This window comes from Melanotaenia boesemani, chromosome 11 (genome assembly GCF_017639745.1).
Source record: "Melanotaenia boesemani isolate fMelBoe1 chromosome 11, fMelBoe1.pri, whole genome shotgun sequence".
NCBI lineage: Eukaryota > Metazoa > Chordata > Actinopteri > Atheriniformes > Melanotaeniidae > Melanotaenia > Melanotaenia boesemani.
The window spans coordinates 14988316-15003552 of NC_055692.1; the positions used below are offsets into that span (position 1 = coordinate 14988316).

Below are 15237 nucleotides of genomic sequence, written 5' to 3' on the forward strand. Positions count from 1 at the left end.
TTTTTCAGACATGTATGAACAAAGAAATCACAAAATTCCAATTTTCAATTCCAACTTGTTTAACTTTAGCATGTGAAACCACAAACAAGGACCATTCAATCCATATGAGATATCTGATATACATGTATGTAACATAAACCAAGATGCTCATATCAGATTCCATGCAGCTTTTTGCTTATATACAAGCTCTGAGTGTTGTCATCTTAAACCTCCAGCAGTACCTAAGGTTGCTAAAAAAAAGGACTGAAAAGTAGCCATCTATCTTCTCTTGTCCTTAATCTTTTTTTCTATGCCCTTGCTGTTTTCAAGAGTGTAACGTCCTCCGCAATTTTCAGCAGCAACATTTCAGAACAGTTTGTGTGGCTGAATTTTATCTCTTCAGTGGCCTCACCAACATGACGTCTCCTGTTGTTGATATAAATGATGCATATAAAAAAAGTATTTAATAAATGTGAGCAATTTCCCTATTAGAAATTGAACTGTCCCTTAAATTTCTCTTCTTTTCACCCATCCTTTCTGATTTTTTTTGTGTGTTTTTTTGTGATTTTAGTGTTTCCTTCCTCAAAGTCTGTTTCCTGTATGCCTTTGCTTTATTAACTCTTCAAAACTACACAGCAGTAACTCATCAACTTCTTCGTATAGTCTCATGTTTCCTGTTCTAATTGGTTTCTTTCTTCCTCTTGCAGGTAAACAGCAACAACAGGAAATATGTACCCTTTTCATCTCTGTCTTGGTTTTTTTTTTTCTCCCTCCCACTCAAAGACAAACTGGTTTATAGTGTTGATTACAGTCACACAATCTCCCCTCTACTGTCCAGATCTCATTAACAAGTAACATTGATCCTGCCACACTTTACTTTCATCACAAAATCAATACCTAGGCATGTAGAGGCAGGAAGGCACACTTAAAACACACATGCTCATGTGATCTTAAAACATTCCCATGACCTCTTACACACACCGTCTCACACTCATTTCCTCACCGTGGACCTGGTTGATCTCAGAGTTCTGCGACAGAATCTCATCAGCCAGTTTCTGCGCGGTGGGCAGTACCTCGGTGTGGTGAACTGATATCAGGTACTGGACAAACTTCTGCAGCTGGTCTCTGCTCATCTGGAACAGGGTTTCTGAGATGGGCAGATGCAGTTTGACCTGCTCGGGTTTCCGTACTCTGTAAAGCGACAGCGCTACTACATGGGCGCAGTAGAAGATGTCTTTGTTTCCGCAGGTGCATGTTACTGCCGTAATCTTGCAGCGGTCGAAGCTGACGCTGACGCTGCATACAAGCTCTGGGGATGAGGGTGTAGGGGGGTCCGTCACAGTGCCACTCAGATGGAAACCTGTAAGAAAAAAAGAAAAAAAAAATGTTATTTTCTCAGGAATAATCATTAAAAAATTGTTTTTCGTTGTATCTCAGCGTAGCTACCCTGCCTTCAACCCTTGTGATGATTGATTTATAACTTCAAGAGTTTCTCAAGCAAAGCTCCAGACTCTTAAAAGTGAACCACTGCTGCTTTTGCTGCTTGAACCAATCATAACTAAACTGAAGTTAAATAACACCAGGTGCCTAGTGTCCAAACAGAGCAGGCAAGAACGACTTTTCCCTGAATATATATTAAAAATATACATATATAAATGGATCACTTGTGCAACTCATTTAATAACATTACTGAGAAAGGAACACATTCAGGATGTTAGTTTGCCAGAGACACCTGCCAAAGGTCCCATGTCCCTTTTTTCATGAGATACAGTCAGGACTTGGTGTAGTCCACGAGCCTGACAGAAATCAATCTAGACACATGAAAACTGGCGATCCACAACAAGAGGAATTGAGAAAGAGATGAGGAAGTAAGTACTGAGAGTACCTGTTCCAGTATGAATTATCCACACTCTTGTTGGAAAACATTGTTTGATCTTGTCCTGACTGTGCCACCCGGAGGTGTGGCTAGTCATTATGCAGGAATGAATATGAATAAGCCATGTGGGGTTCCCAGCAGTGGCTTAAAACACACTCATGAGCATATGAACGCTACAGACATGTGCACACGCACTGAGACAGAGTATGAAATCATGATTTATTAATTATGGGAGTGGTTAGAAAAGAAGGAGGCTTATGAATGCATTTATATGCTCAGGAGATATCTCTGAAATTCATGTGGACCAGGCAAAGACATACATTTCTTTAATATGTTTATCAAAGAGCTGAGTGCACACATCACTGTGATATAAGCATGTATTAACGCATATATCAAAGGCTGTTCTGGGGTTCGTAAGAAGGGAGGGAAAGAAGTTGAATATTTCATAGGATAATATTTCATAGGGTATAGAAGAAAACTAGCTGATGGTTGTACAAGCAAGCTAAACACAGGTCAGGTCAAAGTAGCTTTCCCTTCCTCGTTTGCACTTCAGTGATGTAGTCAGTATATATACATACATATATATACATACATGTATATATATACATACATATATATACATATGTATATATATATGTAAGCCATCTGTTTGGATGGTCCAGTCCTGGAAAAATCAAGCAGAAAGGCAGTTTTTTTTTTTTTTTTTTTTTTTTTTTTTTTTTAAATATGCCCCCTTTTGCAAAACTTTATCAGCAGAACTGAGAAGTGCTGGCTGCAAATATCTCGCAGGGCAGAACTGCAAAACATTGCCATGGAGAAATGTGTTTCCATTCTAAAAGCCAGCTGGCAGAGGAAGTGCATGTTCTTAACAATATCCACAGAAGAGGGGTGTGGATCAAATATGGCAGCAGCTTGCATCTGCAGTGATCAAAGCCTATATGTCTACAGCTGTGGGAGATGGAGGGAAAGTGGGAGTCATACTGAGACAATCTTAAACGAGACAAAAAGGTTTACACGCTGCATCTGGTTGTAGAGCGGAATGCAAACTTATTTAGCTGTAAAACGACAAACAAATGAGCAAATGAGCTTTAAATACTTGCTGATACTTTCATACTGTATGTATTTGTTTGCATGAGTCAGGCTTGTGTTTTAAGAGTGGCCCCTAGTCCAGAGAAACACAGAGAATATCAAAAACATGTGGGGCCGAGAGAGCTCAAAGATAAGTCAACCTCTGATCCAAACACACACATGCACGTTCATGCACATTTAACAGGAGGTTGTGAAGGCATCTGCACTTTCTTTTGCAAATGTTTTTCTTCTCAAAGGGGAAATTGACAGTGATACTTTTTTTTAAGATCTAAAACATATGGAATATTGTTAACTAGTGATAAAAGAGTTACATGTTTGAAAGGAAAAGTCTGCTGTTTCCCCTTTGCTTTAATGGACAGTCTCACTCATTCACCTTCCAAGCCCTTTGCATGCCCTCCCTCCCTCCATCCACATTCCCACAGCTCTTTCACTCTCGCTCTCTGACAGATGGGTAGGTAATGAGTTTCGCCTTTCCCCGTCCAATCGTCTGGGCACCAAAAACTGCCCCCTGCGCCAAAAATGCCCTTTTAATTTAGCCAAGCGCTGAGTACAGGGATATTACTGTTTAGACACACACATGCATACACACATACACACACACACCTCCCATGACTCCTGGTTGGGTGGGTATGAAACCCTCAATGTCTCATGTGCTAGCTATTAAAGAGCCTGGTTTCCCCCTCATCCAGTCTACCCAGTGCCCCTCCCCAAGTGGTGCTCAGGGCTCTTTTCTGTGCATGTACAAGAGGCCAGGGTTGGCTTTCAAAGTAACCATGGCGGCCATTTTTAGAACAAGGCCTCTGTGAGGTTGCCCTAGAAACCCCTCCTGACCGCCTGGGTGAAATCACACTTGGCCCAAAGTGCTGCTGTGCAAGGTAGCAAGAAAAGTGTGTGACAAAGTGAACAAGAATGAAGATATGTATATGTGCATGTGCTTGAATAGGACCACACACACTCTTTGAGGGACCTGCATCAAAGCATTCCTACAAATTGCCCTTCGCTCCATCTTTAGTTTTGAAATTGTATGAGTACTGGAAGCCAGCATGCACCCATGACCAGCTAAGACCATTTCTGCCTATTCAACAACAAAAGGCTGCCAGAAATACAAGCCTCTTCTCATTTCAGGGCGGGACCTGCAAGTCCTTCAACATACATTTGCTGAGATGGAAGAATACCTCCTTTATATGATTCTTACAAAACAGGACTTAGCTTCCCACATGAAGGCAGGGCCTGGGCCTGAGAAGTTTGCTTGGCTAAGCACAAAAGTGCTCAATGTACCAAAATCACTGAAGTAAATTAGATTGAGCAACATACATATATTTCCACAATCACATTAAGATTCCAAGTCAATAAGGAAAATTCAGACCCAACAGTCAGAAGGTCATTAAGTTTATTGGCTGAATTGGTTCATGAGTGACTGTCACCTAAATCTAATATGGCACCGTGTGGTTCAGACAGCACTCATCTGTTGGACTGGTGTGTAAATTTGTGTGCATGATGGATTTCAGTGGTCAACAAAGACAAAAAAAAAGAAAAAAAAAAAACAAAACAGAATGTAAAGAGATATATTTAAGGCCTACTGGTCTGAACAGACTCATTTTAGCTTTGTACATTAATCAAATTACCTCATAAGCTGAAAACAGACACAAAACAACACTGCTTCAACAAAGTTTCCCTGATCCACAGAGACCACCTGTGGAAGACTGAGCATTAACATGGGATTCCACTCTCTGTTGACCAAAGACAGCCAGCTAAAACCTCACAGAGAGAAGGCTTGCTATTGGGTTGGAATTCAATCCGTTTGGCTGGATTGAACCGAGAGGCCCTAGTGAAAGGAGATCTGAACCACAACTGAAGAAAAGCAATGCTGCAGTGCAGGTCGAGTAAGGGTCGAAGAGTGTTGGGCAACCCCCTTCACCTCTAATGCTCAATCCCACCCACAGCTAAAGGAGCATTTCCTACATAGCGGCTCCTCGAACTTACCCAATTAATAAGGATACAAAGGCAAATACAAGGCCTTTCAGCATCTCGGAGGGTAGGTCTGTGCGAGTAACGATAGCGTGCGTGTGTGGTCCTATAAGGAAGAACTCATACAGAGACTATAAACAGAGATCAGTGTTATTCTGCAGGAGACCTTGCTCCAGGCGTGTGTGTGCATGTGTGTGTCCTAGGTGTGGGACAGGCTGGAATAACACTACTGAGCTCCTGGGGCGGCCATATTTATTCCTTGAACCCACTGGTGCAGCTAAGTCTTTTTCCCTCCCCGGGTGTGTTCACCCGCATATTTGCACACATATAGACGCTTGTGCACCAACACACACTCCCTCGCGATCTGAACGGTCTTCCCGACAGACAGAAATGAGCATAAATTATTGTTTTGAGACATTCTATGAATTTCAATGGTTTAACTTTCGCTGAAAGTCTGACAGCAAAATCTGAATGCTAATCATAGAGGTGGCAAGGATGGAATATCTGTCTGTATGTGTGTGCGTGTGTGTGTCTGTGTGTGTGTGTGTGCAATGATGGCTGTGTGGGTGATTGGAGTTGTCATCAGCTGGCGGTTGAAATGACAGTCAACTACTGGGCTGCTGCCACTTAGTTGCCACGCGGTACATCAGGAATGACTTGCAATTTTCTAACTATCACTTTCAAAATGGATTCTAATTTTGCAGGATTGAATCTGTCAGGCAGAGCTAGTGTTACCGCTCTGCTAACGGGTCCCAAAGGTTGGTGTTCAGAAAGCTGACCCGTACTGAAAGACAAGGCTGGAGGATGGGATTAAGACATGAGGGAAAAGGACTAAAACTGTGAAAGTTCCTGAAAGAAACACTAAATTCACAGCAAAGCGAGTTAACTGTTTAACGTGCAATATTTGGTGAACTGTCCCTTTAAGTTGCTATTCAACAAATTTCCTGTCACTGGAGAAGCCAGCAGCCTGCTAATTCCATCTCCTGCCTGTACATTAACTATACATTATCCCGATCCATGTGCAAGGTTCATTAGTGTGAATGGAATTACAACTGGCTGAAAATAAATGTGTGTAATTAGCTAAGGTCTTGTCCCAGTGGAGCCACGCAAGCTATACATTGAGGTAATGGGATCCATCGAAAAGCCATTGTCTGCTCCTTTAAAGCTCGAGTATGTCTCTAATGACAAACCTATGCGGCCCCAGGCCTTGAAGCGCTAGCGTCTGCCTTTCTTATAAAGCAAACCAATTTCTGGGTGATGGCTAAGTCTACAATGTAAAAGGGAATAAACAAAGAACACAAGATTCTCATTGGTTATGGAATGTGTGTTTGTTGGATCGTATGCATCATTTTCACATAGACATTTGCTATGAATGTCAAAAATGATTAGAGATGTTTCTCTTGCTTAATTTGAACTTTGATCTATTGATTGTTTGATGAGGAATATTTTTGATAAAGCAGCTTGTCTAAAAGAAAAAAAAAAGTTTATGAAATGTTAGTATGACACACAAAAAGCCACTGTGAAAGCTAACATGGCTGACAGTGAACAGAATTGATTTGCATATGAAAATAGCTGGGCGCTAGCAGCTCTGGACTTAAAAACTACAGCATGACTGTGAGCGCACATATGCAAGTATGAGTGTGCTTTTAGATTCACTTTTCCAGGCCAGGAAATAACCTTACACTCTTTACCCTTCCCATTTCATTTGGAAAGTCACCCGACACACTCCACCAGACACAGACACACAAACACACACCCATCTCCACCCTTTGACACACACTCATGATAGCTTCATGCATGCACGCATACTGGCTTCAGTGACTCCCAGCAGTCAACCTCCTTCTGCTCACAAACAACCCCTCCTCTTTCCTTTTTCTCTCTCCAGTAACTGACTCCTCCTCTGTTCCCCCTCCCATGACACACACACACACACACAAAAATGTTGCCTAGCCCTAAGCTGACCCGTTGTGTGTACTGACGTCACACACTAGACAAGGGGAGGCATCATTCCAGACAGACACACACACACACGCACAACACACTTATATACACACACAGGCCCCAGCCGAGGGGGAAGCTGCATTCCAGCACAGGCACACAGACACACAAACACACATCACCACGCCTGGCGGTGGGAAGCATGGGGAGCGCTCAGCTGTAGCAAGGAGGCGGGGAGGAGGGGGGAGGATGATGGTGGTAGTGGGGGGGGCAGAGAGGGGAGTTTCAAAGGAGGGAGGGGGAGAGCAATGGCTCTGAGCCAGGGTTCCTCTGAGCTCAGCACTTCCCCTTTCAGCTCCAGCCAGCCGCCAGTTTGCGTAACGCATCCCATGCAGCCATGCTGGCTTGTGTTTAACCCCTTCCTTACTGGAGTCATTGAGGTCAAACTCGCTGCTGTCCGTTTGCAGACGCACGCTACATCCTAGCTTAACGGCGTGCAAAACATAATGCGGCTCAGTTTGAGACTTAAACTCCAAGATTACTACCTGAGAAAGGATGGAGGCTTACACGCATGTGCACAAACACCACAGGGAATTCGTAGCAAACACTCACAAAAGAATAAATAACTCTTAACAATTAATAATGAGATATTTTAACTGTCTTAACTTAAATTTGAATAAAAACTAAACAAAAAAGGAGCAAAGCATGTTGAATGTTTCATAGGTATCTTACTCTGTTGTAAATGTGCTGATCTTCTAAGAGCGTAAGTAGGCCAAAGTGTCCAATCTGCAGAGATTTAAGGCCTCCCACATCAGATGTGGCAACTCTCTCCCTAAAAGTCCCAGCAAAAAGTGTCATAGCTCACGCTAACCATGGTGGACATGCTCCACAGTGGCAGTATAGGCAGATTCTAGGAGTGAATGAGGGAGGAGGGGAGGTTCTCTCACGTTTAATATCACTTGACACACGTCATCCAGCATCTTTCAAAGAGCCGCTGAGCCTGTGTCAAAGCCGTGGCCCTGTCAAAGATCCTCCATACGCATATGCGAGACACACCTTGACTACCCACATAGACACAAATATCTCAGATATTTAGCACTGTGGTAGTCAGGCCGTTTCAGAGAATGGGAATAACCGGGATGAAGACAAGTGAGGGTGGTTAGAGGAAAGAGGGAAGGAGGGGGGGAAGGAGCAAAAGAAAGGTTGAGCGTGTCTCTGCTGAATCGAGGTGGTCGATTCACTTGCCTGCGGGCTATTCCTGTAAATATTGACGTTGATGTTAGCACCACTCTCTTAAGGATAAGCTATAAAGCAAGAGGGTTAGATTTACTCTGTGCAAACTGTAAGCATCTGAAATCACACGCTATGCTTGGTCTTCACCGAGTGTATTGAGGGGAAACGATTTGAGACTTTCAGGGCGAAGAGCTGCAACCACACAAGGGAATTGAGCTGTCTCGGTAGGTTTACAGCTCTCCCTCTCTAGATGGTTAAGGTTTCCACTCTCAAGCTAAAAGCAGGCAGCTGACATCAAAACCTTCAGAGAGACCTCTATTTCCCAGAAACAGCTCTCATTTCATGTAAATAGCTGCCTTTCATGGGCCACATTGAGATAAATTGCACCCTGCTGGACAAGAGAGAAACAATATTCCCCCTCTTTTGTTGTTGTCTGTATGTGTTGGCATGACAACACCTATAGGCCCAGGGTGATTCTGTATGTACATGTGTGTCTATGTGTTTGCATTCAGGGTTTGTATTTGTTGGAGCACAATCATCCATGTATATGGGGGCAAACAGGGAAGAGCACATAGGAAAGCAGGCAGGTCCATACACATAGACTCTCCAGTTCTTAGTCAAACACAAACATGGCTGCACAAACGCTAGCACAGAAACACGTGAGGGTGACTAAAACAGAGACTGAGGTAAGACCTGCTTCCAAATGCTATGTTCTTGTAGGCAGCTTCAGGAGGAGAGGTTTATTACAATTTTTGTCACATTAAGAACAGAAAACCGATCCATCTGTAACAACACTATTTCCAAAAACCCACAGGGGTTCACATGTCCAGTCAACTGGAAGTAAACCTGCTTGAGGGTATCCAATGAGGCTTAAATCAATTTTAAATAGTTTTTAAAAAGTAGTTCTACAATGGGATTACTGCCGCATACAGATTGACTATCATTCTAACTTTGTTAAAGAATTCATGTGATTGTCAATTTGCTCAAAGCATCTCCAGATTGTTTGATAAAATTTGGTAAAATTAGCATTTTCACAGATGACTGGAGAATAATCACATCCTTATGCAATTATGCTGATTATGTCTCTTGAGTGACTTGTGAAGTGAAGGACTATGTCACCTCTGAGACCACATGAAACAAAAGCCAATTGCTTTGTTTATATTTTACTGTGTGCCTGTACTTTGAGATCCTCATTACATTAATTTGGAATGCCAGATAACTGAAAGAAGGCAAAACAGGGGGTTTGGTTGGGATTTGTGAAATGTATATATAAGGCACAACCAAGAGGGTGCTTGGCCTGCACCAAAGCTTAAGCACAAGGAGACTGAGGGCCTGCATATTAATCACAAGGATAGAGAAGAATATGTGTACATGTGTGAGAGAGCATCACCTCCCATGGGCAAGTTAGCATTCACCCATGAAGTAGGTCAGTGAAATTTGCCCAAATTAGGTCAGTGGCAGTCAATGGGTGCCACCCTGAATGAAAGACAGGATGAAAGGAGGAGACAGAGAGAAAGTCTATAAGGTCAGGAGAGCAGAACCAAGCAGCTTAGTTCATCTTAGTGTTTATGCTTAGTTAATTACTGTTGCATTGGTCCATATAAAACACACTGTGTTCTTAATAGTTTCAAGACAGTCACTGTTCCTGTCCTCAAACATTCCTGGTATCAAAATCAGTACATATCACAAGACTGTTTCATTTTATTATAAAATAAAAAAGTTTTAAAAATCAGTATGATTCGGCTACAGTGCTTATGGCTTATTATTTATGCCCCTCATCCACACTGGAAGAGAGGTTTGTTGTGCATTGTTACCATTAAATGGCAGAACATGGGAACCTTTGAAGTCTGTGTCACACAGTCATTTGCTTTTATCTGTCACTCAACGAAAGAAAACATGGCTCCAAAGGAAGCTTTTGCTGCTCCCCAATTTCCTCTCCACACATATACCAACGACCAACACACAGCAATGAAAAAAAGACAAAGAAATGAATTGTGAGAAAAGCTGTGCTGGGCATCAGACTTACGGTAGCGGGCTGAAAAACAATCTATAGTTGTGAGGTTTTCCACAGAAGATTCTGATGAGGCTCAGCTTGAGCACATCAACTGTCTCTTCTTGCCTGGGCTCTACAGTCTGACTTCCATTCAAAGGGAATGTGCATCCCAGTGTAGCTGTGGGGTGCACTCTGAACTTTAGTCCATCAACCCTCAGTCACTCATTTCAGAGCAGTTCAATGTCAAAAAGGAGGAAGAGCTCTGACAAGTGTCTTTTGTGTGCAACGTCTGTTCACAAGAGTGATGGCGGAACCTGGGCCTGCACCTAATCACGCAAGCCTGCACCCTTACTTTGACAGCTGTAGAGGTTGGGAGAGGAGGAACAAAGGCTCTCTTCCCTGGGCAGTGATCAGACTTGAGCCCCTGGCTTGTCTGGAGATGTGACAAGGCCCATTTCCCCTTTCACTGCCTTTCCCCATCCTCCCCCTGCTGCCAATCATTTGTCATATGCTTCACACCCTCGCCGGATGCATGCTTCTGTGTGCTGAGTGCATGTGTTTATGCTGGGGCTGAGCCTGTCCACACAAGTTAAAGAAATGCAGAAAAATGAGAGCGGAAGAGACAAAGAGACACATAAGGAGTCGAAGAGATTTGCAGAAAGTATGGCGCCAGAACTGACCAAATGCACAAGCTGAACATTGCTTAGAGTAAAGCTAGCTGCAATGAGTTACAGTGACTATAGCTAGGAGCCAAAGAGAAGGATGCCTGGCTATAGAGGCTGGGTACTGGAGCCAGGAAACTGAACTGCAGCCAACCTAGATGAGGCCTAAGTCCAGATATGTTGGGACAGTACCAGGGGCCCGGCTACAGCCTGTCAGAGCAGGGCAGAAAGAAGGGAGGGAGCAAATGAATTAGTAAAAAGTAGAGTGAAAAAAAAAGAAAACAAAAAGAGAGAGGGCAGGCTTAAAGGAAGAATGGTTTTGAAGCTTTTCAGCCACAAATTGGGATGGAGGGGGCTGGTTAGAGGGAACTGCTGAGAGTCAGGCAGAGCTGGAGCCGAGGCCAGAGCTGAGTTGGGGCTGCTCAGAGAGGAGCCAGGGCTGGAGGCCAGAGGAAGGAGGGAGGGGTGCGAGGGAGGCCGAGAATTGGAGGAGGTTATGGCAGAGCTGGGGCTGGGGCCCAAGGCAGAGCCAGAGCCAGGGGCCCCAGCTTTAGATTTAGTCAGCTGTTCCCCTGGCCAGCAGCTGGAAGGACACTAGTAGAGAAAGGGAGGGGAGGTAGCTGGGGAGGACAACACTTCATGGGAGAATTTGAACTCAGAAAGTAAGAGGAGATAGAGAGAAATAAGGAGGGGATAAATAGCAGAGAGATAGCATAGGGAGAAGAAAAGAAGAGAGAAGGAGAGAGAGCGGTGGAGGTTTGGAAAGAGGACATTGGAAAAGCCATTAGCTTCTTAAGAGAGAGAAAACGACACAGAGAGCAGACAGACTGAAAGAAAGTGGTTAAGGCTCACTGGCTCAACAACCACTCTTCCCTTCCTCCTTTGGTGATTCTCTTGTTCCTTCATTCCTTTCTTCCCTTCCTCCATCCAGACATCCATCCTACTCCTCCTCCTTGTGTTCCGTCACTGGTGAACTATTCTCTGGCTACCGCCTTTTCAACTGGTTGTGCCTCAACAACAACCCTGCTATTCATTACGCACGAGCTGCAGGCATGACCCTAAACACACACTCACACACATACGAGATCCCAAACAGGTGCCCCACACTTGCACACATGCATGCAGAGTGGCAGAGGGATCACACATAACTGGAGGGGAAGATATGAAGGGAGAGGATAGATTTCTTTGTGGATGGCTGGGATGCACTGCAGGAGGAACAATGAGGAAGGAAAGATGAAAATAGGAAAAACATAAAGAGGAAAAATAATGAGGTAATCAAAGAATAAAAGTAAAATGAGATTTAGAGTAAGGTGCAAGAGAGTGGAGGGTGAGGGGTTGCCGTGGGGCAAGCAGCCGCTGCTAGCAAAGCACTTTATGGCCTATTATATTCCATTCAGATGGACCAGGCGTCTGGGATAAAAGCATTTAGTCTGTGCCTTAGTGAGTGACTCAGCACTCGAAGCTTTCGCAGGTGGACCTTTTCGTAACTACACAGTGCATATCAATGAAGTGATCAACATGCTGAATATAGATCACTCACTTCTGCATTTCTACCTCTTTCTGTCCTCATCCTCCTCCACCTACACTACATTTCCCTTCATGACCTTTCCAACCTCATTGTGGAAACACTGTTATTTAACATTAAATTGAAGTAATTCCCACCTGCTCCTCTATGTAAAGGACTTGAAAAGGAAAGCATCCAATAACATGAGAAATAAGTGGAGGTGGGAAAGAGTGACTGGGAAAAGGGTTCAACAACAGACAAAAAATCCAAACAAACAAATACACTTTTCCTCAAAATTATGGGGAGACACTTCTGCCATATTCGAAACAGCTGACCCACCTCCTCTCCTCCCTTTTTCCTCTCATTTAGTTGTGAGATAGCAGACAGCTCCCCCTCCTCCTCCTCTTCTTCTTTCTATTGCTTCCTCTCCATCACTTTCCTGTCTCTCTACGGCTCTACCTCCACCCATCTGCCCTTTCCTCTTCGTTCTACCTCTGTGCAGCTCCATCCTCCCCTCGGTGGTGGTTAATGGCACAGGGATCCAGAGTGGAATATAGATCAGTGCGAGATGGATGGGGCACCAGGAGCTCCGGCCAGTCCCGTAGGTCCCAAACCAAAGATTAACTAAATATTAGCTGACAGGAAGAGAGAAAGAGAGGCAGGGACACAGCTGCAGCTGCTAGTGCCACTGCTGGCAGAACAAACGGCAGAAGCTGTTTTTAACCCCCTTTGCTCTTGGGAAGAGAGACAGACACATGCAATAAACACACAAGAAATGCTAAAATACACAAAAGGCATTGGGGCAAACACAGTGCCATGTACGCACATGCTATCAGAGCCACCCTGGGAGAAGGAGTCCACTAATCAAATTCTCTCCTCCCCCTCTCTACCTTGCCAAGGCGGATTGGGGGGAAAAAAAGAAATAAATCTTTATTAGGCAATGTGTCCCTGCTTTATCGATCGCTTGGCTCCTTCCCTCCCCTTCTCCCACTCAAGCCCCTTTCTTTCCATCCTTTCCTTTTGTTATTTTAGGCGTGTGTCTGCCATCCAGTTCAATTGAGTCAGGGTGTACATCAGAGAGGACCATTACCCATGTCTCCCTGGGCTGAGGCTGTCACTGGCTGTGAGGAGGGGGTATTGGGTGAAGTGATGTAGCCACCCAGGAGGGACAACTAGCCAGCTAATGGCTAGCCAGGCAGCAAGGAAGAGAGACAGTAGGGTTTGGGCAGGAATGCAGACAGACAGGGTGGCAGTAAAACATAATGGTGGACAGTCATCCTCAACGATGGCAGGTTAAAAATGCAGTTCTGTATTTCACCTACACAAAAGTACTGTATTCCTCAGAGCATGGCACTGATTCATCCCCATTTATGATGCCAATTTCCACTATAGCCGCTAAAGAGAAAAAATGTTTGCTGGCCTTTTTGGTGAGGATCTACAATGAAATACCCCCAAAATACAAGCAAATTAAAAAATGTAAAACATTCAAGGAGTATTTGATCAAGAGATTGAAGTTGGCATATGACGAGCTGAAATGAGATCAGTGACTTGCATACAAATCCACAGATACCAGCTGAATTTCAGAACAGAACGCTAAAAAGGTTCCAGGAAAAATTAAATTGAGGATCATTTAGCAACTTAAGGACAAAAAAAAAAAAAAAAAAAACACCCCACAGGAAATAGGCCAAGTCTTGTTTCTCTCATTATTCTAGCCAGTGGTAAACAGAGCTTCTATATGTGGAAACAAGGATAGCCCCTGAGGTCTGGATACAGGCTGCTAGCATTGAGCCCAACACAGAAAGAAGTTAGCAAGGCAGCTAGCCTTCTTCTGGGAGCTTACACATTCGATTGGGCAGGGTAGATACAATGAGGTTCTGCTGTGTGGGTTGGGAAATTAAATTGGAAAATTGAGGAAGGGAGAAACAGAGACCATGAGAACTTGTAAACATGAGCAGGGAATGCGTGAAAGAGAGAGAGGATAGGCATGGGTATGGAGAGATCAGGAGTGGAAGAAAAATACAATAACATGACATGAGGATGAATGAGGCAAGAAAAAGCAGGCAAGAAAGCAAATGAGCAGGGAGGGAAAAAGAATGAAGTCCTTCAAGACAAAACTCTTTAGAAAGGCAAACTAAATTCCCTCATCAGTTGAAAGCCTAGCCTTCCTTCCTTTGAGACTCTCTCATTCCTTTTTGTCTGTATCTCTCTTATGCCTGGAGAGCTTTTCTAGCACTATTCAGCCCTGCTCTGCCACTAAGCAATGAATGCATGTCTCACATGCCACACAGCCACGACATCGTTGGACCAGGCACAGCTAGAGGCACCTTGCACTCTCAGGACCTCCTCCTCTACATAGCTCACATGGCACTTGAGCTTGCCTGGCAAGAAGAGAGAAGGGGATAACACCCCCCTCCCTCAATCTGGCTCAGATTCCAGACCTTTCCACAAAAGAACTGGGTATATTCTTTGTCCTCAGTCAGGCCGATCTCTCAGGTGAGAAACTGCTCATTGGGACATGTGAAACACACATTCAATCAAGCAAGTGATCTCTTTTCCTTTGGTGAAGGTTATATTCATTGGAAAACAATAATGTAAGGATGGACCCGTCTTTTAAGAGTAATCAGCCACTGGAGGGACAGTCTGACCAGATTGACCTCTGGCCTTAGTAAGTCCCTATGGGTCAAGTGAGAAGGTCACCAATGGGCCAGCTCGATAATGGGGGAGGGTCCAGTCAATGAGTGAACACCTCTGTCAGTCGGTGTGTGTGTAATAGGGGTCAGTGGCAGGTAAACCCTCAGCCTTTGCTCTTGTTTATTCTAAGGCGCCTAGTCAGTGGCGCCTTGGCAATGTGTGTCTTAAATGTGTGCAAGTGTGTGCGCAACAGTGGAAATGAGATAGGGTGGGAATGATGACAGACTGGAATGTCATCAAGCCTTTTATCATCAACATGCCTCACCTTTATTCAGCTTGACACACACAGCCATAAACACCCTCA

The 15237-nt window shown here is 44.1% G+C and overlaps 1 protein-coding gene across 1 annotated transcript in view; it reads right to left on the reverse strand.

Moving 5' to 3' along the window:
- LOC121649229 (zinc finger SWIM domain-containing protein 6-like) overlaps positions 1-15237 on the reverse strand; it is a 40290-nt gene that overhangs the window by 17728 nt on the left and 7325 nt on the right. Inside the window, exon 2 of the mRNA XM_041999885.1 lies at positions 983-1339. Within this exon, the coding sequence (XP_041855819.1) occupies positions 983-1339 (357 nt within the window). The remainder of the gene's footprint in view (positions 1-982; positions 1340-15237) is intronic.